General features: G+C 43.5%; 1 protein-coding gene and 2 pseudogenes across 16 annotated transcripts in view; 2 read left to right on the forward strand and 1 right to left on the reverse strand.

The window, feature by feature from the left end:
• KRBOX4 (KRAB box domain containing 4) overlaps positions 1-12,383 on the reverse strand; it is a 28,880-nt gene extending 16,497 nt beyond the window's left edge. For 5 of the 15 annotated variants that reach the window (XR_004180831.1, XR_004180836.1, XR_004180830.1 and 2 more), the window contains exons 1-2: positions 10,947-11,872; positions 8,757-8,801 (exon numbers count right to left, since the gene is read on the reverse strand). Coding sequence is in view for 8 of the 15 variants with exons in the window: in XM_017953811.3 (XP_017809300.1) it covers positions 8,757-8,771 (15 nt within the window). In the remaining 7 variants the exon portion in view is untranslated. The other 10 variants (XR_004180835.1, XM_009197463.4, XM_009197460.4 and 7 more) reach the window with 4 other exon arrangements.
• On the forward strand, positions 1,548-3,514 carry LOC103880720 (annotated as a pseudogene).
• Positions 12,384-15,769: 3,386 nt separating the features above from the next.
• LOC101009430 lies at positions 15,770-19,545 on the forward strand (annotated as a pseudogene). Its single transcript, XR_002519595.2, has one exon. The product of XR_002519595.2 is annotated as a glyceraldehyde-3-phosphate dehydrogenase pseudogene (transcript).
• The last annotated feature ends 5,227 nt before the right edge of the window (positions 19,546-24,772 follow it).

Raw genomic sequence — 24,772 nt, forward strand, 5'->3', positions numbered from 1 at the left:
AAATTCTAGAAAGGGCATTACTGTGTTAAGGGTATTTGCAATGTAAATGTTGATATATATAAATCAACTGTTCCACCACAAAATGCCATATACAGTTTATAATTTCTTTAGTGTTTTTTCTACATACTTGACTGTACCAACTGTTATCAACCTTTTTAATGTTTAAGAATATGAAGTATGATACATGGTATACTATTCTACATACATTTCATATTCTTTCAGCTATATATTAGGTGTGATCTTCAATGATTTGTTAGAATTTTAGTGTATAAAAGAAGGTAGCTCATTGTTACGTATACTTCAAATATTTTTCTCACTTTGATATGGATGTTTGATAATTTTTAAGATTTTCACTGTGCTTAGACATTTCTAATGTCGGGGCCAGGTGCGGTGGCTCATGCCTGTAATCCCAGCATTTCGAAAGGCCAAGGCAGGTGGATCACTTGAGGTCAGGAGTTCGACACCAGACTGGCCAACATGGTGAAACGTCGTCTCTACTAAAAATACAAAAATTAGCTGGGCATGGTGGCATATGCCTGTAATCCCAGCTACTCGGGAGGCTGAGCAGGAGAATCGCTTGCACCTGGGAGGTGGAGGTTGCGGTGAGCCGATTGTGCCACTGCACTCCAGCCTGGGCGACAGAGCGAGACTCCATCTCAAACAAACAAACAAAAAACAAAAACCCCAAAACAGAAAAGCATAGTGGGAGCATGTTTTCATTAAAAACAACCTATACAAAATGTTGTGGTTTTGTATATATATAAAACAAAAAAAATTCTGAAAGGCAAACAGTAGAAGGGCTGAAACTGGGTTCATTTGTTGGAATGCAACAGAAAGGGAGGAATGAAAATCAGCCCTGTTTTCCTGGCTTAAAAACTGGGGACAGTAAACATCTTTGCAAATGGCATCACACTTTTTTCTCAGAAATTGCTTACCTTATCTTTTTGTCTATATGTCCACCACATTTTGTGTCTTCTTTCATCCTTTTTCATTTTCTATATATGAATCCTTTGCATATCATATGCATTGCATATATTTTCTCTCAGCTTCAAATATGTCTTTTGACTCTATGGGTTTTAACATTTTAATACAGTTTAATCTGACAATCTTTCTCGTTATGGTTTCTAGGTTTCCCATTTTCATTACAAATATTTCTTCTGATTTCCCATCGTGCTGAAGTGGGTGGCATGGCAGAGAAGGATAACACCGGAGTTTGACAAGGAGGTAGCATTTGGAATTCTCTGCTTTATCAGTACTTACAGGATCCGGGACACACAGACTTTGAAATATGTTGTCACCAAAAATGGAAAAATGCACCACAGAGGGACAACAAAAGCTTCCTACAAGAGTCCTACCAAAATACCTGGGATACAGTAATCACTCAATGAACATAAACTCCACTTACTGGCATGCTCAGGGAATGGGTTATTAAGCAACGCATTCTGCTAAAAGTGGCTAAAACCACCAAAAGTTGGTTTTCTCAGCGCAGTAAGAAAGATTACTTACTTCACAAGTTGGATACTGGATTCCGACTCAACTCATTACATACCATCCTGTAACAGGAAGTCCTGTTTCAAGAGGATGTGGAGCTCACTGAGCTACTTGATTCCAGTATCCTGTCTGTAGGGCAACCTCAACAACAGGAAAGTGGATACCTTGCAACACTTTGCTCCCTGGCAACCCCTAATATTTGGGATGTCTCAATGCTATTTGCCTTCATTAGTTTGCTCGTTATGCTTCCCATTTGGCGGATTTTATCTTCCTGGCTGGTATGGGGAGTGATTCTATTTGTGTATTTGGTCATAAGAGCTTTGAGAGTATGGAGGACAGCTGAACTACAAGTGACCTGAAAAAAATACAATGTTCATTTGGAAGATATGGCAGCAAATAGCTGAGCTATTACTAACCTTGTAAGAAAAGCTTTATGTCTCATTCAAAAAACTGAAGTGATTTCCAGAGGATTTATATTTTTGCTTGACAGGGTCAGTGCTTTATCCCATTTAATAAATGGAATAATTTATTAAATGATTAATAATTATTAAATTTATAATAATTAATAAATCATATAATTCATAAATATTTATAAATTATATAATTTAATAATACATTGAATTATTATTATTGAATGATTAATAATAAATGATTACTTATCCCATTTAATAAAGCTGAACAGCATCCCACTCAGTACCTCATCGGTCTCTGGAAAGCTGTCTTCAGAACTTCCAAGCGGCAAGGCTATCTATCCTATGGATGCTAAAAAACTACCCTCTGAACTCTGAAAGTGACAATGTAACCAGCTATATCTGTGTCGTGCCTTTTAAGGAGCTAGGCCTTGGACTTAGTGAAGAGTAGATTTCAGAAGAGGAAGCACTTAACTTTACAGATGACTTCAGCCTGCCTACATTGAAGGTTTTGTTCCAACTCTGGGTGGCAGAGTTCAGAATTCTTCAGACGGTTAGCCTTATTACTTTCTATAGCCAGTTCATCTCTTGGGCCTTTACTTAACTTCAGCACTTTTGCCTCATCATATCTTATCTGATTTGACTCAAGGTCTACCTCATGCTTACTATGCCTGTTTAAAAGAGCTTAAGTGCAACTCTGAATTCTATCAGTACTTTGAAACTCAGCACCAGTCAGTACCAGTGTTTATCCAAAACTCAACAGAAGTCAAAAGAACTGAATAACGTTCACACAGCAGTGTGCAACTTGCAGCTCCATGTGAAAGCATTACTGAATAAGGTAATAATTCTCAAAGATACATTTGAAAAGCTTATTTGTATGAAAGAAACACAAGAACAGTGTCAGAGGCTGATCAAATCCTAGAACAGAAATTAAAGTTGATTCAGTCCCATGGTTAAACAAGCAACAATTGTTGGGAAGAGGCCATTTCTCAGGTGGACAAACTGCTATGAAGAAATACAGATTAAAAAAAAGGCAAGCCTCAGGTAGTGTGTGAAAACCCACACTGTACAGTGGTACCTTTGATGCAGCCTACTCTACACACTGCAGACAAAGATCCACTCCCTGAGAAGGATGGACTTAAAGCTTATGTAGGTGATACAGATATTGACAGTGACTGCAGAAAGGATGATTTTTATTACTTGTCTCAAGAAGACAAAGAAAGACAGAAGCATGAGCATGAAGAATCCAAGAGGGTGCTCCAAGAATTAAAATCTGTGCTGGGATTTAAAGCTTCAGAGGCAGAAAGGCAGAAGTGGTTGTAACCTCTACTTAGTGATCATGCTGTGTTGAAATCCTTGTCTCCTGTAAGCCCAGTGGAACCCACAAGTAATTCAGAACCATCAGCGAATTCAGATACAGGAAAAGTCAGTAAAAATGATACTGAAAAGGAAAACAGTAAACACTCCACAAGTGACAATGAAATAAGTAGGACTGAGTATTTATGTGAACTCTCTAGAGCAGGGGTGTCCAATCTTTTGGCTTCCCTGGGCCATACTGGAAGAACTGTCTTGGGCCACACATAAAATACACTAACACTAATGACAGCTGATAAGCTTAAAGAAAAAAAAACTGCAACAAAATCTCATAGTTTTTTTGTTGTTGTTTGTTTGTTTTTTGTTTTTGTTTTTCTGAGACAGAGTCTCGCTCTATTGCCCAGGCTGGAGTACAGTGGCATGATCTCGGCTCATTGCAACCTCTGCCTCCCAGATTCAAGCAATTCTCCTGCCTCAGCCTCCTGAGTAGCTGGTATTACAGGCATGCACCACCACGCCTCGCTAATTTTTGTATTTTTAGTAGAGACAGGGTTTCGCCATGTTGGTCAGGCTGGTCTCAAACTCCTAAACTTGTGATCCGCCCGCCTCGGCCTCCCAAAGTGCCGGGATTACAGGCACGAGCCACCGCACCCAGCCAAAAATCTTATAACGTTTTAAGAAAGTTTACGAATTGTGTTGGGCTGCATTCAAAGCTGTCGTGGGCTGCATGTGGCCTGGGGCCATGGGTTGGACAAGCTTGCTCTAGAGGGCAAAAATAAAGGCAATTCTGCAAATGAAGTCTTCCTCCAAGGAGCAGAAGAGAGAATGCGTTACCAATGTGAAGGCGAAGATGAATCTCAAGCAGATGGAGGCATTCTGGCCACTACCCCTCCATCTCCCAGGGAGTCCTTACAGACTTCCATTAAGCAGAGGCTGGCATGGCTACAGCTGTCACTGGATTTTACCTTCACTGATGGCCTTGCTGTAGAAGTGGCTGCTAGATCTCTCTCCTTTACCATCATGCAGGAAGAGAATTTTGGTGATGAAGAGGAAGAACAAATGAGGTAGAAGAAAAGTAAGAACCAAGATTCACATGAAGTGATTTTAGGTTGTTTCTTTTGTGAAAGTGTTTAGCTTAAAGACTGGAGAGGGAATATGAGTGTACATCTACTATATATAAAGTTAAGATGTAAATTTACAGGAATAACCCTGGTTTGAGTAACTGATCTGAAATTAGTAGTTCCCTGTAAATGGCAGATCTTTCAGAAAAAAAAAAGAGAAAGGTAAGGGCTCTATTAAATAAACTGTGGTTTTATTTGTGGTATAACTGATCAATCTTGGAAATAAGTATTTTTAATAAGAAATGAATGATCATTCCTTGCCAGAATTTGCTACCATAAGGTGATATGGATAATTGTGTTACAAGAACATTAACATTTAGTATGACTCTTTTTTACTGTATTCTTGCAGTTAATAACTACAGCTATTATGTTAATAACAAGTTGTTTATATTTTATTTTTGTTTATACTAGTCTTAAAACAAAGATCCAGGTTCTGAATAAAAAAAAATTAATTCATACAATTGATACATGCTGGGGCTTGGAACTAAGAAGCAGTTTCAAAAGTACTTGGGTTATGACATTTCTTATGTTTCCTTATTTATGTGTGTACTTAGTAGTGAATTTTAAGATGTCCCAATGATCATTAAAAGAAAAACATTGTACCATTAAAAAAAAAGTTTCTTGCACTAAGCAAGGTTATGCCAATATCCTCTTACATTTTCACCTAATTTTTCAAATATATATTTAGGTATTTGATCAATCTGGAATTTACTTTTATATGATGTAGAAGAGTTTAACTTTCTGGGCAAAGGATATGAACAGACACTTCTCAAAAGAAGACATTCATACAGCCAACAGACACATGAAAAAATGCTCATCATCACTCGCCATCAGAGAAATGCAAATCAAAACCACAATGAGATACCGTCTCACACCAGTTAGAATGGTAATCATTAAAAAATCAGGAAACAACAGGTGCTGGAGAGGATGTGGAGAAATAGGAACACTTTTACACTGTTGGTGGGAGTGTAAACTAGTTCAACCATTATGGAAAACAGTGTGGCGATTCCTCAAGGATCTAGAACTAGAAATACCATTTGACCCAGCCATCCCATTACTGGGGATATACCCAAAGGATTATAAGTCATGCTGCTATAAAGACACATGCACACGTATGTTTATTGTGGCACTATTCACAATAGCAAAGACTTGGAATCAACCCAAATGTCCATCAGTGACAGACAGGATTAAGAAAATGTGGCACATATACACCATGGAATACTATGCAGCCGTAAAAAAGGATGAGTTCATGTCCTTTGTAGGGACATGGATGCAGCTGGAAACCATCATTCTCAGCAAACTATCACAAGAACAGAAAACCAAACACCGCATGTTCTCACTCATAGTAGGAATTGAACAATGAGATCACTTGGACACAGGAAGGGGATCATCACACACCGGGTCCTATTGTGGGGAGGGGGCGGGGAGGGATAGCATTAGGAGATATACCTAATGTAAATGACGAGTTAATGGGTGCAGCACACCAACATGGCACATGTATACATATGTAACAAACCTGCACGTTATGCACATGTACCCTAGAACTTAAAGTATAATTTAAAAAAAAAAAAAAGAGTTTAACTTTCTTTCCATCCAGACGGAGACTCAACGGTGCCACCATCATTCAGTCACCATTTTTTCCACATAACTGAAATGCCATTTTTATAATTTCAACTCACAGAATCCTATATAAGCAATACAAGAACTCTAGAAGCCACAAAAGATTGTAAAATGAGACATTAAAAACATGTTGTGTCCACTCCCCAAGAGGTATAAGACAAATCAAAGCAAATAATAAACTATGAAAAATATTGACAACATATATGACAGAGATCTCATTTGCTTAAGTTAACCCAAGGAGCTAACATCCAGCAATCAAAGTAATTCCACACCCAAGAGAAAAGGGGGCAAATGACTAGAATACATATTTGAAAGAAAAAAGTACAAATGGTGGTTAAAAATGAAAAAAGACACTCAAATCAAGAAAAGCGAATTAAAATGCACTACTCTTTTGTCCCTCACAATGGCAAAAATCATAGCAGATAATACACTGTGATTTCCCATTTATAGGAAAAGGCATTATAATGTTGCCAGCAATGCAAATCAGTACATTCTATTTGGAAGGCAATTGACAGTTCTGAATCAAAATTCAAGATGCATAAACTTTGACCTAGAAACTGCGTATCTAGAAAGTTATCCTATAAATGTTCTCACATGCACACAATGGGAATCTACTATACATTGCTATGTTGTTTATGGTAGCAAAAGACTAGGAATATCCTAAATATCTATTATTAGGAGAAAGGTAATAGTGGTATTACCATCAAATGAAGTATCAAGCAGCCATTTTTGTAAATGGGGTAGGCCACTGGTTTTAAACACTGGATAATTTTATTCCTCAGGGAATACTTGACAATGACAAGAGATATTTTGGTTGCCAACACTGGAAGAGGGAGCGCTACTGGCATCTAGTAGAGAGTCCAGGGATGCTGCTACATATACAACGCACCGGAAGGCAACCCATGACAAATAATGACCTCAACCAAAATGTCAATAGTGCCACACTGAGAAACCCTGGTGTAGAGTTAACACAAATGAAAAGATCATTAAAAAAAACAAAAAGGACCAGAAAGACCAGGATGTACTATAACTTGTTAAAGAGAGAAAGAGAAAGAGAGAGAGAGCACATGCAGGAGAGAACAAGTGATTGTGCGTAAGCAGAGAAAGAGATTCATGAGTTCAAGACCAGCTTGGGCAACATGGCAAAACTCCATCTCTACAAAAAATACAAAAATTGGCTGGGCATGGTGGCATGTGTCTGTAGTCCCAGCTACTTGGGAGGCTGAGGTGGGAGGATTGTTGAGTCTGGGAGGTGGAGGTTGCAGTGAGCTGAAATTGCACCACTGCACTTCAGCCTGGGGGATAGAGCCAGACCCTGCTCAAAAAACAAAAACCACAAAAAACGTTTTGTTGTTGAACAAAGCTTTTGTTTGAACTTTTTTACCACGTGCATCCATTGCTTTTGAAATGCCCAATGCAATTTGTTAATGTTCTATTCAGAATATTTTTCATATTTTGACGTTTATATTCTTAAGGGAAACTGGTCTATGATTTTCTTTTTTGTAGTACCTTCCTCAAATTTCAGGTTAAGTGGCTTCACAAAATGAACCGGGTGACTTTTCATCTTTAATAGCCTAGAAAATTGGAACACAGAAATTATCTGGTCTTTACATTTAGTGAAAGGAGTAATTATGAAGGATTTCGGAGGGCAAATTTAAGTCTCAGTACCTTTTAGTCAAAACCCGACTACCAGGTATAACCTCCATAAACACTGGCACTACAGAGCAAGCAGATACAGAGAAAGTTGTTCATGAGGCACTGTTTACAATAGTAAAAAGAAATTAAAAACTTAAACATCCATAAAGTTACACGATATTAATACATCCATACTATGAAATAGAAATTGAAACAATCTTTATATATCGACAAGGAACACCACCCAGAAAGTAATCAGGTGCAAAAGATAGGTATGGGAGTATGATGCCATTTGTGTAAAAGCATAAAAACAATACATATGCATATGTTTTTAGTTCCTTAAATTGATATAAATGCATCTACCCCATCATTTAACCCAACCGTTAACAATGGGCTTCTCTGACGAGGAACATGGTACTGGGTGGAGAAAGATAGAATCCTTTGAGCTACTAGTTTTTTCTACGCACATCAAAACATTATGCACAAAGTTATTATCATAAATATGAATGATGAAAAGACCAAGTGATCTAGAAATGAAGAAAGGAAAAAGCAAGATGAACCTATGTATTTAAACAATCTTCTGTGAGAAGGAAATGAAGAGAAGATGAGGTACAGTTCTCAGAAGAACAAGTAGACAGCATGGTTGCTCACGCCTGTAATCCCAGCACTTTGGAGGCCGAGGTGGGGGAATCACTTGAGGTCAGGAGTTCAAAACCAGCCTGGCCAACATGGTGAAACCCCGTCTCTACTAAAAATACAAAAATTAGCCAGGCGTGGTGGTGGGCACCTGTAATCCCAGCTACTCGGAAGGCTGAGGCAGGAGAATCACCTGAACCCAGAAGGTGGAGGTTGCAGCAAGCTGAGATTGTGCCACTGCACTCCAGCCTGGGTGATAGAGTGAGCCTCTGTCTCAAAAAAAAAAAAAAAAAAAGAGAAAGAAAAAAAGAAAAAGAAAAAAAAAAGAACAAGAAGTACAGAGAGGAATCTTTTTGTCTTTCCTCTCTCCTGGTGAGGGGAAGGATTAGAGAAACCAGAGGCTGAGAACAAGTTGAATAGAAAACAGCCAGAGAAGAGGGGATAATTGGTATTTTCAAGTCTACTATATAGATTCCAAACCTTGCCTCAATTTCACTGGAAACAAAGTATGGGTAAATTAGGAACTCACCTGGGACATGGCCATCCTGTTCTGCTCTGGACAAAGGATGGAGATCTATAAAGGCAAAATTAGGAGAGTACACTCGGTAGGTACAGCCATTAGACCACCATTACCATCCTGATAATAATTACCCTTGTACCCTGGGGAGAATGATCTAAAAACATGACGTGGTAGCTCCAGCTGTTTCCATGAAACTCTACTAAAATCATGTAGGTTTGGCAAATGAAATTTTGTTTCCCTTACTGGACAGATGTATGACTTGTGTCTAAAGATACCTACTTTAGAAACCAGTTACAATTAACATCTCCTTTATCTTAAGAGTTCTATTCCTAGACATTTGTCATAATGAGTTCTATTCCTAGACATTTGTCATAATGAAACAATTCTAAATGTGGAAAAGCTGAAAGAATGTTAACTGTAGTAATTTCTACCATTAAAATATTAATATGTGGAAGCAGCCAGGTGCAGAGGCTCATGCTTATAATCCCAGCACTCTGGGAGGCCGATGTGAGCGGATCACTGGAGCCCAGGACTTCGAGACCAGCCTGGGCAACATGGCGAAACCACATCTCTACAAAAATTAGCCAGACATGGTAGCACATACCTGTAGTCCCTGCTACTCTGAAGGCTGGGTGGGAGGATCACTTGAGCCCAGGAAGTGGAGGTTGCAGTGAACCAAGATGGCACCACTGCACTCCAGCCTGGGCGACAGAGGGAATCTCTGTCTAAACAAAAAACAAATAAACAAAAAAATTGGAAGCAACTAAATGTCCAGCAAAGAGGACACAGTTAAAAAATATGACACATGCAAAAGCAGGTATACTGAACAGGCTTTCAAAATGCTATGGAATTTGTTTTTAGTTCCTAATGTGTTTAAAAGCAGCTTCCAAGAAAGCAAGCGCATGTGATCTCATTTTTGATAATCAATATGCACATATATGACATCTCAGAGGATTTATTAAAATGCTGATGTTGATTACTATTGAGTGGTGATTTCAATTTTCTTCTTTTATTTGCATTTTCTCAATTTTTGATAAAGAATATCACTAGTAAAACAAAAATTAAAAATTATTAAAAATTACCTCTTATCAAACAGAGTCCTAGAGGTGAAAAGACCCTCTGCAAGTGTGTATGAGTAGGATCTCTTGATGTGGTTTGGAGCAAGGAGGCCAACAAGGGCTCAGAGGGCTGCAGGGGAGGAGAGGTGTGGGGCTGGGTGGGTAACAGCCCAGCACTGTCAGTTCTGTGAGGGGTTGAAAACCACTGTGCCTGCTCCCCTGCATCTGCCTCTTTAACTGGCCACCTACCCTGTTCCCACCCCACCACTTCCTCCTTTCTCACAATTTGCATTTTGATTACCAGGCTCCTCCTTCTTTGGCAGTTTTTCAAAAGAAAGTTCCAGCAAGGAGCTTCTGTGCAGAGTAACCACTGCATACTGCAGCAATCACTGCGACAGTATCAAGGTAACAGGGTTCAGCTTGGTGTAGCTTAGCAGGTCATGTCCCCCAGCCCACTTTCATTAAACATTGAAATAAGGCAGCAGAGCTAGATGACAGCGTACCTAGAGACTACTCTGAAATTCTATAAACTAAAAACATATTTTCTGCACTTCGGTCAGGATGAAGGGACACTCGCATTTCCCCTGGAAGCAGGTGCCTGGTTGATGATGTGGGGCTGACTCAAATTCAGAAAAAGCCAATGGCAAGAGAAGGAAGTGCATGGGTGCACAAATAGGTGTGCTAGGAGAGGCCAATCCTCTGTGGCTGGCTGTGATCCTTCCCAGCCTCATCCCGCCTTTGCAGCCACTACAGGAGGGCACCTGCCCCATGGAAGGCACCCATGCCTCCATTCACCTGTGACTTTCACCTGTCCCTCCTCCAGTAGGAATCAAACTGCACTGTCACATGGTCCTCGATGGCACCTGGAAGTTGAGCCAGTTTGCTCTGTCTCAGCAGAAGTGAGGGACAAAGGTCACTACGGGTCCAGCTCTTCTAGGACCTGCTGTCCTGTGAACCTCCTTTCTCTGCCCTGAGGATCTGGGTCTGGACTCTGGGCTGAGGCTTCTCCTCCAACTCGCCTCAGCTCAGCCTACCTCTCTTATGTCCAAGGCGGCAGGACCAAGGGATTCAGAGACAAACACACCCCAGCTGGGGCCATCACTATAGTACCAGATCTCTGCCTGTGACCCAGGGAACTCACCTCCTCCTGGGGCCTCAGCCTAAGTCTTCTGAGACTAAGTGAGGAAGCCGGGGCACAGATAAACTGGAGTCTGAAGTCGGTGTAGCAGTGGTCTCAGGTCTGCACTCTGACCCTTGAAACACAATGACCACAGGAGATTCAATTAGCAACACCTATGCTCCCTTCCATGCAGTGAAGTTGAGTAAAATCCAAAGGTTTTTACCCAACAGAAGAGGGACAACGCCTCATTCTAGCTTTAAGAGTGAATTAACATTCATGCACAGCTCAATTATCCCCAGTGACGAAAACCCTGCTTTCCTGAGTTCGGGCTTTGGAACCAACTGATGACTGCTGTGCCACTTTCATTCACTGAAGAAATGAGTGCCTTCCATGAGCCCGTTCTCCGTGCTGGAAATACATCAGTGAACAAAATCTCAAAGTCCCAGCTACTGCAGAGTTTCTAGTCTAGCGGGGGAGACACACAGGAAACAATAAACATGACAAACAAAGCACAGGAAATGAAAAAGGATTCCTCGGGTTTGCTACCTACGTGACTTTGGACAGGTTGCCAAGCCACACTGAGCCATTTTCTCTCTATAACATGAAAATAATCATCGTAACACCTCACAGGGCTCCTGTGAAGATTAATGTGAAACATTTGCAAGGTTGCCTGGCATTTTTAGGAGCTCAGGAAACAGGGGCCGAGTGACTCAATCAATCAGTCACTTGCTGGCCCCGAACCTCGCCCCCAGCACTCACGCCCACAGGCCTGCGGGTCTCAGGGAACCCGACTCTGGTCCTGGCTCAGAGGGTCCTGAGAGCAAGGGGTCTGTCTCAGGCGGGGAAGTGGCCTGGAGGGTGGGCTTTTGAGCTAGGCTGTAGAGCCACCCTGTCACCCACAAAGGCGTCCCATGACCCCACGGTCCCGTCAACCCCCGTCCCCCATTAAAACTATCACCACCTCCGCGTCCCTCTTACTTCACCGCCAAGAGCCTGAAACCTCAGAGACCGACGACAACAGCTACTGCGAACTAGGAACCGCCCGCCCGGGTCAGCCGAGCACTTCCGTTTCCCACCGCCCCCTGGGAACGCGGGATGGGGTCGGAGTGTGTCGCAGCGCTGCGCACGCGCAGTAGCACGGGGGTGGGTGCGCCACCGCCAATGGCCAACGTGGCGGCTTCCAGGGGCCCTGTGTTTCCAATAGTGTTCGGTTTGGGGAGAAAAGCCTGTGACCATTTTCCGTGGCGAGTGGTACAAAAGGCCCAGGGGATCATCCCTTGGGGCGAGAGGCGAGCGGACTTTCCAGCGGCCTAGCTCCCGCCCGCAGGGAGGCCGAAGTGCCCCTTCTCCCACTTCGTCCTCCTGCATCGCGACCCTGCCAGTCGCTGCGGCATTGGGTGTTCGCGTCCCTCTGTCCCGAAAGCCATTGTTCCCGCTTTTTTCCCCTCCTGGGAATAGGAAAAAGAGTCGCGCCTCCGGCGTCAATAGCGCTCGAAGGCGCGGCCGTCTAAGGTCCAGGCGGGTCTCAGGGAACCCGACCATGGGGCTGGCTCTCAGAGAGTCATGAGAGCAAGGGGTCTGGCTCAGGCGGGGAAGTGGCCTGGAGGATGGGGTTTTGAGCTGGGCTGCAGAGCCAGCAATCTCTTGAAATGAGGAAAGAAACCCTCATTCTGATTTTTCTCTACTCAGTAGAGGGGCTCCAATTCCTGAGATCCTAGACCCCTGGGACAATCTAGATTTTACTTTTTTGAAAACGCACTGTAAAAAGCAGAGAGGTGTTTTCTCTGAGATTGCCAGCCAGTGGCAACATGGTCCCCTAAAAAGGCCTGTAGTAGCCTTGAGGAAAGTTTTCTGTTTCCTGTCTGGGCCTGGGGGAAACAGACCAAGTGTGTTCTTCATCCTTCTGTGGTTGCCTGGTCACCAAGCAGGCTTCCTTGGGTCAGGTGTGGCAGGGTCTCCACCAGGTACAAAGCAGTCCCTTCTGTGCTGGAGCCAACTGGTTCCAGACACTGTTTACAGATGAAAGTGTCAAAGCTGATCATGGAATCCATCAGATATGTATTTAATTTCCATTTAAACATGGGTCTTTCTCCTTTTTCTCTTTCTCCTCTGCAGGTTAACTTGCATTCCCCAGGTAGTTTGAATGAGTCTCAGCCCAAATTTGCAAACTCAGTACAGCCATCCCCTGGGAAGTCACCCTGTCTAAGCCTCCTGTACAAGTCCTAGGAAAAGAACCTGTTTTCCCTTGGGCATGTGAGCAGTGAATTATTGCTCATTCAGAATTTCATGTGTATGTGTTGCTGATGGCCAGGTTTAGAGATACCAACCTATTTGTTTTTAGAGGAGAGGTGAACTGATAACATTCTTTTGAGACATCACTATCACTAGGCAGGAAAGGGCTAATAGTATGACAGTGTCCTGGGGACAATAAACTGCAAACTACGAAAGCACCTGGTCTGTGGCCCTGACCAGCATCTCTCCATATCCTGATTCTGCAGGAACAGGTATTTCTTCAGAAAGAGAAGGGACTGATGTTTTAGATGTGACCAGATGCAGGGCACACCCTTATTGCCATGCCAGCATTTGCTATTCATGATGTTAGTATTCAAAAATTAAGAAACACCCTGCTTGGGACATTGGTGTTTAATAATCCGTTGGAAGAGAAGACTGGAATCCACCACTTACTAGCTTCTTGGGCCTCATTTCCCCCTTTTCTCCCACAGCTGAGGACCACCTATCCTAGATGGCTGCTGTTATTGTTCAAAGGAACCTCTTTAGAGCCCCAAGCCCAGGAATAGCCCATGGCAGGCACCTGGTAAATGTCAGTTTTCACTGTCCTCTCCCGACACTATGAAACATGCTGTGCTCTCTGCAACTGCTCTTGTGGATTTCCATAGGCAGGAGAGTATCCAGTATTAAGTGGAGCTGGTATTTTCAGAAATGAAGCCCCTTTCCTTATTTGTGCCAGCCCGTTTTGTCTTGGGCATATGTGCATTGCATTATTGCCCACTCTGTATTTTATTTGCATCTTTTAACGATGGCCAGGTTCAGAGATACCACCCTATTTATTTTTAGAGGAGAGGTGAACTGATAACTTTCTTTTCTCGTATCATTATCTCTAGGTAGGAAAGGATTAATAGAGTTAGTGTGACAGTGTCCTGTGGACAGCATAGAAACCGCCCCAACCTCCGCCCTCCCGCAAGCTGCAGAAGTACCTGGTTTGTGGCCTTTGCCAGCCTCTCTTCATATCCCGATTCTGCAGGAACAGGTGCTTGAACATTAGGAGAAGGGGCTGAATCTTTGGGTGGGGTTTCATGAAGGGCACACCGTTATTGGGATGCTAGCATTTGCCATTCATGACACTGGCATTTGGGTATCATGAAACACAGGAAAGTTTTTCCAACCCCCACCGTATTGACTGTTGGGATCTACTAATCCATTAGAAGAGAAGACTCAAATCCATCACTTACTGACCCGTTGGACTTAAGTTCCCTCCTTGTTGTCATAGCCAAGCACCACCTGTCCTAGATGGCTCCTGTTTTGTTCAGAGGAACATCTCTAGAGCTACAGGCCCAGGAATAGCCCTTGGCAGGCACCTGGTAAGTGGTGTTTTCATTTTCCTCTCTCCCACACTATGAAACATGCTGGTGCCCCTTTTGGACTTTTCCATACTGTGGACTTCCCTTTTTCCATTTCCTTGCACAGGTGTGCCTGTGCCTGGCACCAACTTTGCCCAGGATCACCACTTGCATCCACCTGCAGAGGCTTCTTATTGAGTTGAAATTTATTTTATTCCTGATGCTACAATATTATTTGCATTGATACCCAGTCCACAGTTTGTTTCAGTCATCCTGGTGCAGTGGGCCTTCTGAAATCCAGTTTGAGCCTCCCCTTATCAAAGGACTTGCAAGGTTGTCGGGAAGTTCCAGACCTCAGCAGCAGTTACTGCAAGGCACTGCTGGGCTTTTTCCACATCTGAAGGGCAGAGGTCCTGAGTAATTGCAGTGGGCAGGAGCTGAGTCATGCTTGATTTCTTGCTGTGGTTTGGCATGTTGCTGATGGTCCCTGGAACCTCCCTCATCCTAGATCCTTTCCCTCCAGTAAGTGTGGCGACAGGCCTACCAGGCAATGCCTTGATGACATTCCATTTTTTGAACTGTGTGAGTTCCTGTAGGGAAAGGAAAGCCAGTTACAAGTGATCATCTCTTACCTGGATGGCACTGCTCTGTATATGGCTGCTCTGTAGATTTTCACAGGGAAGGGAGTATCTAGAGTTGAGTGTAACTGGAATAGACAACAAAGGAATAGGGAATACATGCAGGGGAACTGATTGATTGCCTAAGATAATATCATGAAATCAATCTCATGCCTGTCTGGTGGTTCAGAGGTTAGAGCTCCAGTCTTTGAGTGACTGTGCCCATTGTTGAGAATTATGTATACTATGATAAACACCAAAGGTAGGAGTCTTCAGCTAGCCTCCAGGTGGCTCTATTTTAGAGGTCTCTTTCTGTTCTTGAAAGATAGTACAGGAAGTCAGAGTATAATAAGATGTACAGTGAATTTAGATGATGCCAGGCCTTGTGCTATGTGATTTACATTAATTACTTCATTTTAAAATCTTTTTTTTTTTAATACAGAGTTTCACTCTGTCACCCAGGCTGAAGTGCAGTGGCGTGATCTCGGCTCACTGCAACCTCCACCTCCTGGATTCAAGCGATTCTCCTGCCTCAGCCTCCCGAGTAGCTGGGATTACAGGCGCATGCCACCGTGGCCAGCTAATTTTTGTATTTTTAGTAGAGACGGGGTTTCGCCATGTTGGCCAGGCTGGTCTTGAACTCCTGACCTCAGGTGATCAGCCCGCCTCAGTTTCCCAAAGTGCTGGGATTACAGGCATGAACCACCGCACCCAGCCCATTTAAAAATTCTCAACGTCTGTCATTATTATGATACCCTGTCTACAGATAAAGAGACTGAAGCCCACAGATATCAGGCAACTCGCCAAAAGCTTCATAGCTGATAAATGAACTCAGGATTTAAGGTTAGACAGTTTGGCTCCAGAACATACACCATTGATCTTGACACCATTCTGTAGTTATTAGAGCACCCTATTTACAAAAAAAGGATCAGGGTGATTACATGACTTGCCCAATTTGGACAGCCAGTGAGTGGCACAATTAAAACTAACACCTAGGTCTCCTGACTTCAAATCTCATCCTTTTTTCAGGCTGACATTTGTCTTATCCCAGGTCCTCTGGAGCAGTGCATCTCAGACTTGAATGCACATTGGGATCCCCTTAAGGATCTTGTTAAATTGGAGATTCTGATTCAATACTTCTGTAAAGGGCCTGACATTCTGCATTTCTAACAAGCTCCCAGACAATGCTATTACTGCCGGTCCTCAGACTATGCTTTCAGTCAAAAGAAGATTTGAGCAACCCTCTGGTTTAGCAGCTGTGGCTTCCAAGCAGGAGAATTTCCTTAAACGCATATCTACCGACACACACACACACACACACACACACACACACACACACAAAGACACAGCAGGTGTGTTCTCTGAGTCTCACTTCTGAGACCCCTTAACAATTCCCTTCTGGGGTGAAGAGTCTGAGGCCCAAGGAGGGAAAAAAACTCTTCAGGGAGTCATTAACAGACTGGAACTAGGACCCATTCCACTTGACTTCTCAGCCAATGTTCCTCCCTCCCCTGTTCCTTCCTCCATTGCATGAGGGTTTCTGGGGAGAACAGTAGTAAAGGAATGGGCATTGTTCAATGTCACATTATTCATGACTTTGCAGGAAAAAAACAAGGTGATCCTCATTCCAGGTCTTCTTGCCCGCCATGCTGTACTGAACACATGATTTAGCTGCCCGGGAGGATCCAACTGTACTGAGCCTAGGAGAAAGGTCAAAATGGTTCCCTTCAGAAATCTGCCTGCCCATGCAGCTACCATCCTGGGGAAAATGTAACTACAACAACCTCTCAGATGCTCAGACACCATTTGTAAGCTCAGTTGCCTGCCCACAAACTCTAGGAATTACCAGTAGCTAGATGCATACTACAACTTTTGTACTACTATGGTTAGGTCAAATTACTGATTAGACCCAAAATTTAATGGCTCAGATACAGTTTCTTTCTTGCTCACACAAGAATCAACCGTGGGTATTCCATATTGACAGGCAGTGCCCCTTCATGTAGACCCAGCCTGTTGTCATCTCTGCCCTCTTCAAAATGGCTTCCAAGGCGCTCTGGGCATCATCATTCCTGGAAGTGAGAAAGAATATGGATGACTATAGCTCAGGGTTTACAACTAGCTTTCAGGATCACCGTGGTCAGGAAATTGTTTCTGCCACCCAGAGGACAGAAAACTGCAGAAAGCCATTGCTGATAGCATGAGTATCCCATTGGCCCCAGCATGATTAGCTTAGAAAGGAGTTTAACAGGGTGCTATGAAAACTCACATCTGCTCTTCCTGCTAGAGGAAAAGTATGGCTTCTAGCTCCCTTCTCTCTTCCAAATTTTCTTCAGAGATTGCATTCGCAAGGGAGTCTGAGAAATATTGTCTCAAGGCCTCCAGCCTCTGAAATCCAGGGAAGAGAATAAGAGTGGGAATGTTGTGGAGGGTCAATAGACAATACCTGGTGCATCTTTGAAATTCACATTAAAGTTGAAAGATTTGTCTCCCTTTTCTTCCTTCCAAACTGAAGTAGAAGACTGCAGAACCCTCTAGTGTCACTGCAAACTGAGGCATCAGCTGCCGAGGCAAGCAACAATAGTTTGTGTCATGAAATTTTCTTTTCCAGGTCCTAGACTCCCTGGGTATAAAGTTAGCCCTAGTTTATGCTCCCCAGTATTCTTGTGGCACTGGTTTAAATGTGTCCCCTAAAATTCATGTGTTGGAAAGTTAATGCCCAGTGGAACATTGTTTAGGTGGGGCCTTCAGTTTAAGAGGCGATTAGATCATGAGGGCTTTGCCCTCATGAATGGATTAATGTGGGAGTGGGTTCGTTATTGTGGGAGTGGAGTTCTTATAAAGGATGAGTTTGTCCTCCTCTCTTGCTCTGTCTCTCCTCTGTGATGTCTTCTGCTATGCTATGATAAAGTGAAAAGGCCTTCATCAGATGTGATGTGGCTCTTCAGTCTTGGACTTCCCAGACTCCAGAACCATGACCCAAATAAATTCTGTTAACTAAAAATTACCCAGTCTGTGGTATTCTGTTATAGCAGCATAGAATGAACTAAGACAGAAAATTGGTACTGAGAAGTGGGGCAATTGTTATAACAAATACTTGAAAATGTGGAAGCACCTTGAAATTGGGTAATGGTTAGAGGCTGGAAGAATTTAGAAGAGCAGACTAGAAAAAGCCTAGGTTGCCGTAAATGGAGCATAAAGGTCATTTCTGGTGAGGGCTCAGAAGTAGACAAGAGCTGTAGCAAAAACCTAAATCTTCTTAGAGATTAGTTAAGTAGCCATTGTATTGTGTCATTCTTGCATTGCTGTAAAGAAATACCTGGCTTTCTGCTCCTCCTGTTCAACAGACAGCTGCATCTTCTCTTGCATTTCCGGCCGCATCTCTGAGACACCATGGGGAAGGTGAAGGTCGGAGTCAACGGATTTGGTCATATTGGGTGCCTGGTCAGCAGGGCTGCGTTTAACTCTGGTAAAGTGGATATTGTTGCCATCAATGACCCCTTCATTGGCCTCAACTACATGGTCTACATGTTCCAGTATGATTCCACCCATGGCAAATTCCATGGCACCATCAAGGCTGAGAACGGGAAGCTTGTCATTAAATGGAAATCCCATCACCATCTTCTAGGAGCGAGATCCCTCCAAAATCAAGTGTGGTGATGCTGGCACTGAGTATGTCGTGGAGTCCACTGGCATCTTCACCACCATGGAGAAGGCTGGGGTTCACTTGCAGGGGGAAGCCAAAAGGGTCATCATCTCTGCCCCCTCTGCTGATGCCCCCATGTTCGTGATGGGCATGAACCATGAGAAGTATGACAACAGCCTCAAGATCGTCAGCAATGCCTTCTGCACCACCAACTGCTTAGCACCCCTTGTCAAGGTCATCCAGGACAACTTTGGTATCGTGGAAGGACTCATGACCACAGTTCACGTCATCACTGCCACCCAGAAGACTGTGGATGGCCCCTCTGGGAAACTGTGGCGTGACAGCCGCAGGGTTCTCCAGAACATCGTTCCTGCCTCTACTGATGCTGCCAAGGCTGTGGGAAAGGTCATCCCTGAGCTGAACGGGAAGCTCACTGGCATGGCCTTCCATGTCCCCACTGCCAACGTGTCAGTGGTGGACCTGACTTGCTGTCTGGAAAAACCTGCCAAATATGATGACATCAAGAAGGTGGTGAAGCAGGTGTCGGAGGGCCCCCTCAAGGGCATCCTGGGTTAAACTGAGCACCAGGTGGTCTCCTCCAACTTCAACAGCGACACCCACTCTTCCACCTTTGATGCTGGGGCCGGCATTGCCCTCAATGAACACTTTGCCAAGCTCATTTCCTGGTATAACAATGAATTTGGCTACAGCAACAGGGTGGTGGACTTCATGGCCCACATGGCCTGCAAGGAGTAAGACCCCTGGACCACCAGCCCCAGCGAGAGCGCATCAGGAAGAGAGAGACCCTCACTGCTGGGGAGTCCCTCACTGCTGGGGGACACTCAGTCCCCCACCATACTGAATCTCCCCTCCTCACAGTTTCCATGCAGACCACTTGAAGAGGGAGGGGCCTAGGGAGCCCCCACCTTGTCGTGTACCATCAGTAAAGTCCCCTGTGCTCAGCCAAAAAAGAAAAGAAAAGAAAAGAAAAGAAAAGAAATACTTGAGATTGGGTAATTTATAAAGAAAAGAAGTTTAATTGCCTCACAGTTCTGGAGGCTGCACAAGCATGGTGCCAGCATCTGCTTGGCTTCTGGGGAGGTCTCAGGGAGCTTTTACTCATGGTGACAAAATGGTACTTACATGTGGGTATTATGGTAAGAACAGAGACAGAAATAGCAAGAGTGAAGATGCCACACACTTTTAAACAACCAGATCTTGTGAGAACTCACTTGCATCACAAGGACAGCACCAAGGGGATGATGCTAAACCATTCCTGAGAAATCCAGCCCCATGATTCAATGACCTCCCACCAGGCCCCACCTCCAACATTAGGGATTACAATTGAACATGTGATTTATAGGGGACAACATCCAAACTATATCAGTTGTGATCAGAAGGTTGGTAGAAATACAGACAGTAAAAGCCATTCTGATGAGGTCTGACAGAACTGAGGGACAAAGTATTGGAAACTGGAGTAAAGGCCATCCTTGCTATACAGTTGTGAAGACTTTGGTGGAATTGTGTTCATGTCCTGAGACTTTGTGGAAGGCAGAACATAAGAGTGATGAAGTAGGATATCTGGCAGAAGAAATATCTATGTAGTAAAGCATTCAACATGCTGCATGGCTTCTTTCGGCTGCTCACAGTAAAATGAGAGAAAACAAATGATTTAAAGGCAGAATTTATAATTAAAAGGGAAGCAGAATGGAAAAATTTGTAAAACTTCCAGTCTGGCATGGTAAAGAATAAAAAAGGATGTTTGAGAGAGAATACTAAGGGTGTGGCCAAGTCACTGTTTGCTAAAGAGATTAATATGGATAAAAAGTTCTATTCATCAATATAGTGGGAGAATGACTCCAAAGGGATTTCGGAGATCTTAAAGGCAAGCTAGGATTTTGAAAGTAGGGTTTCCAGAGAGTTCCCTCTAGGACCTCAGCATTCACTGCCCTGTGCCAACTTGGGACTCTGCCCCCTGAGTTCTGCACAGTGCTGCTCAGTCACCTGGCCATGGCTCAAGAAGGCCCAGGTAGGGCTCATCCTACCACTTCAGAAGGTACAAGCTGTAAATCTTGCTGGCGTCCACATGATGCTAATTCTGCAGGCATTCAGAATGTAAGAGCTATAGGGCCATGTCAGATTTCAAGGATGTAATGGACAGCCTGGCAGCCCAGGCAGACTTGTCACAGCAGTAGAGCCACCACAGAGTCCCCCTAGGGTATTACTTAGTGGAGTCATTGGAGTGGGGCAGCTCCCGAGACTACAGAACTGTAAGGCTAGCAGCATGCAACTCCAGCCTGGGAAAGCTGCAGGCATGAGACTTCAACCAGTGAGAGCTCCTGGTGGTCTGAGCCCAGCAAAGCCATAGGGGCAGCACTGCCTGAGGCCTTGGGGGTCAAACCGCTACCCTAATGTGCCCAGAATGTAAGGCATGAAGTCAAATGAGATTATTCTGGCTTCTTAAGTTTCAATATTATTTTCCTTCTTGGGTTTTGGACTTATTGGGGATCAGTTACCCCTTTATTATTGCCTCTTTCTTGCTTTTGGAATGAGAACGTCTGTCTTATGCCTGTCCTACTGTTGTATTCTGGAAGTAGATAACGTGTTTAATTTCACAAGCTCACAGCTGGAGGAAAATTTGCCTCAGGATGAATCATACCTTGAGTGTTACCCATATCTGATTTAGATGAGACTCTGGACTTTTGACTTTTGAGTTGAGGCTGAAACAAGTTAAAACTTTTTGGGTTATTGAGATGGAATGAATGTATTTTGCCTGTGAGAAGGACATGAATTTTGGGGGCCAGGTGTGGAATGCTACGGTTTGAATGTGTCTCCCAAAGTTCATGTGTTGGAAACTTAATCCCTAATGCAGCAGTGTTGAGAGGTAGGATCTTTAAGAGACAATAAGGTCCTGAGAGCTTTGCCCTCGTGAATGGAATACTGCTATTGTCTTGGGAATAGTTTCCTGATAAAAAGATGAGTTTGATTCCCTTTCCTCTCCTTCTCACCCATATGATGCCTTCTCTCATGTTATGCAGCAAGCAGGCCCTCACCAGATGTGGCCCCTTCATCTTGGACTTCCCAAACTCGAGAACTGTATGCAAAATAAATTTCCATTTGTTATAAATTACCAGTTTGTGATATTCTGTTATAGAAACATGAAATGAACTAAGACACTTGTATACACTTGTACACGTGTGTACTTGTGCATGTGCATATACATGCACTTGCAGACCCATATCTCAGACAGAAAATCTCCCAGTGTCACAGTGGAGAAGCTTAAAACATTCCTAAATCATGGGACAAAGGATGCTTTAGATGAGTTGGGAGAACTTCCTAGATTCTGCCCAAATGCCACTGGCCTCAGAGGCCAAGTCTGCAGTCATGGAGGCCTTTAGGCATGGAGCATCCTCCTGCGCACTGAGCTTGAAGGAAAATTCCAGGATTTCTTTTGTGTGGCACCTTTGAGAGCAGTCCCATCAATAGAAACAACCTATTCACCCTCCTGAGAGCCCCATCTACTCAGTGAACACTCAATGAGCATGAGCAAACTATAATGAAGGAAGAGTTGTGTTTCCCAAGTTGGGTTCCTGATGAAGGAATTCTTGAGTCAATGATTCTGGCGTACAGGAATCTTTTGCTGGAGAAAATGAAGCTAAATGAGCTGGAGCAAGACTGATAAACCCATTGCCCTCCTGCTGCTGTTATATTCTTCCACATCCATGGCCGCTGTTGTTTGTCAATAATTGTACTCTTTCTAGCTGAGGTCAGACAAGGTCTTAAAATCATTCTCAACGGTATGTTCTAGACTATCTCTACCAATCAGAATTGGCAAATATGTTGAACTGTATTTACCATGCCTGCCCAAGGGTAGCATTTCACAAAATGTGTTCCACAAAACATTGGTTCTCTGGCGTATTAGCAAGTATGATGTAAGAGTTCTGTAATTGCGAAAACTTGGGAAACATTGTATACAAATGGTTTTTCATGTTAGGACTTCTAGAACCTGTAAAATGCTAATTTACTCTATAGGTCTGCCATAATACACTTTCCAAGTGTGTCCCACTATAGAAGTTATTCCAAAGATCATATAGAGAGACTAAAAAGATTATTTGCTGAATAATAATGTGTCCTCTAGTTGTCTCAGAATGGGTTAAGTAGGATAAATGGCTGCTGATCCTCCAAATTGAATGAGGGACTGCTCATGATCTCAACTTCTCACAAGGTTGCTGGGCAGCTGTCGTTTTTAGCACTCCCCTGAACAACCGGCATCCAAGCTCAGATAATTGTCTTCTACTTACAATGGCACTTTCATGCTCTACCTATGAAAAGGAAGAGAAGTAGGGGATAGGGGTCCTTTGCTGGTTCATCCAGTTGCACCCAGCCCAAGCATGTGTCTCTGCAAGATAACGAGGGAATGCGAGATCTGTGCTTTTTGCTGACCCATGCATGTATGACCCTGCCTTCCTCAGTGATACTTTCTGGTGATTGACTGAGACCTTTACTTGATAGCAGTGCCTAATGTGGAGTGATTATGGCAGAAAAGTTTCACTGTTTCATTCAAGGGTTGGGAAGCATCCTCTCTGAATTTGAGGACAAATCACCCATAATGCTCATGATCAAATGGCCTCATTTTCTGTGGCCCATAAATGTCCCTAAACTGACAGGCAATTTGAATTGATAGCCTTTTGATTGTATGGCCAGAATGTCTCTAGGTCACAGAAACACTCCTGAATGGGCAGTTCATTTGGCCCTAGGTAGTTAGTCACTGGGTAGTTACAATGTCTGGAGGCCACAGATGTACACCTGAATGAGCAGATAATTTGGCTACATCACTATGGTAAAAAAAAAAAAAAAAAAAAAGAGGCTGAGATACAAGGCTGCCTATTATTATATTTCTCAGCTTTTCTATGTTTGAGCTTTAAAGATGTAGAGAAAGTGACAAAAGAGAGCCCACCCCCCACCAAATCTGGTCACTATTGTGGCAGCTGATGCAGCCCAACTCCTCAGATTCAATCATTATACAATGTACCAGACAGAGGACTTATGGATAAAATCAGGTACAGCTAAAAATGTTACAATTCATGGAAATAATATTAAGACTTCTCCCAAGACTGGTAGTACCATGCAGGGCTGAAGAAATCTCTGGGAGACTGGATTATCTGTCAACATGATAAAGGGGTGACATTCATGCAGTTGAATGAAGCAAGTGGTGAGTAAAATGGTGGTCAGTACAGAACTCTGCAGCAGAATGACTCTGGTGAGCATTGACCCAACAGACAACAGGAGGGATCAGATATGTCCACTGACATATCTGGAATATGTCATATATGTCTATTCCTGAAATGGGGGTTCAGGGGAATTAGGTTCACACACACACATGGGGCAGGGGCATCCCTGAGCTCCTGATTGTAAAGGTAATATCCCTCCGAGGTTGGAACTGCTTTGAAACAGCTTGCCATTTTAGTATGGTTACGTGGGAATCTTGGGAGTCAAAGTTCCTGGGAGTCCAATGATAAGCCTTGACTCAAAATGGTGAATGGGAATATGGTGCGACCTTTTAAGTGGAAGATGCCCCTAACTTTGCTCCTTCAACCAGACAATATCATAATGGATGAGATAATCATCATGCTGGATCCACATACTCTGTCTTATGGGATAAGAGACACGGGGTCCTACAAAGTAGCCCAAGTCTGGCTGGACTGGACTCATTCATTTAGACTTGTGATAATGGCCTCCAAAGCAGTTAGTCTTGTGACTTACTGTAAGAAGGAATGCTGATGAAAAGTCAACCAAAACAACAATCGTGACTTCTGGTCTCTCTGTCCTGGGGAAGGCTCATGAGCTCCAGGAGTCAGAAGGTGGGGAGGGGGGAACACAACCTCCCTCTCCGTGTGATGTCCTCCATAATGCCTATCCCCCACATCTTACATGGAGTCCCAGCGTCATCTTCTCTGTACCTACTGGGATGGGGTGAAGACAAACCTCACCTTCCTCTGCCTACATGAT

This window comes from Papio anubis, chromosome X, assembly GCF_008728515.1.
Source record: "Papio anubis isolate 15944 chromosome X, Panubis1.0, whole genome shotgun sequence".
NCBI classification, from domain to species: Eukaryota; Metazoa; Chordata; class Mammalia; order Primates; family Cercopithecidae; genus Papio; species Papio anubis.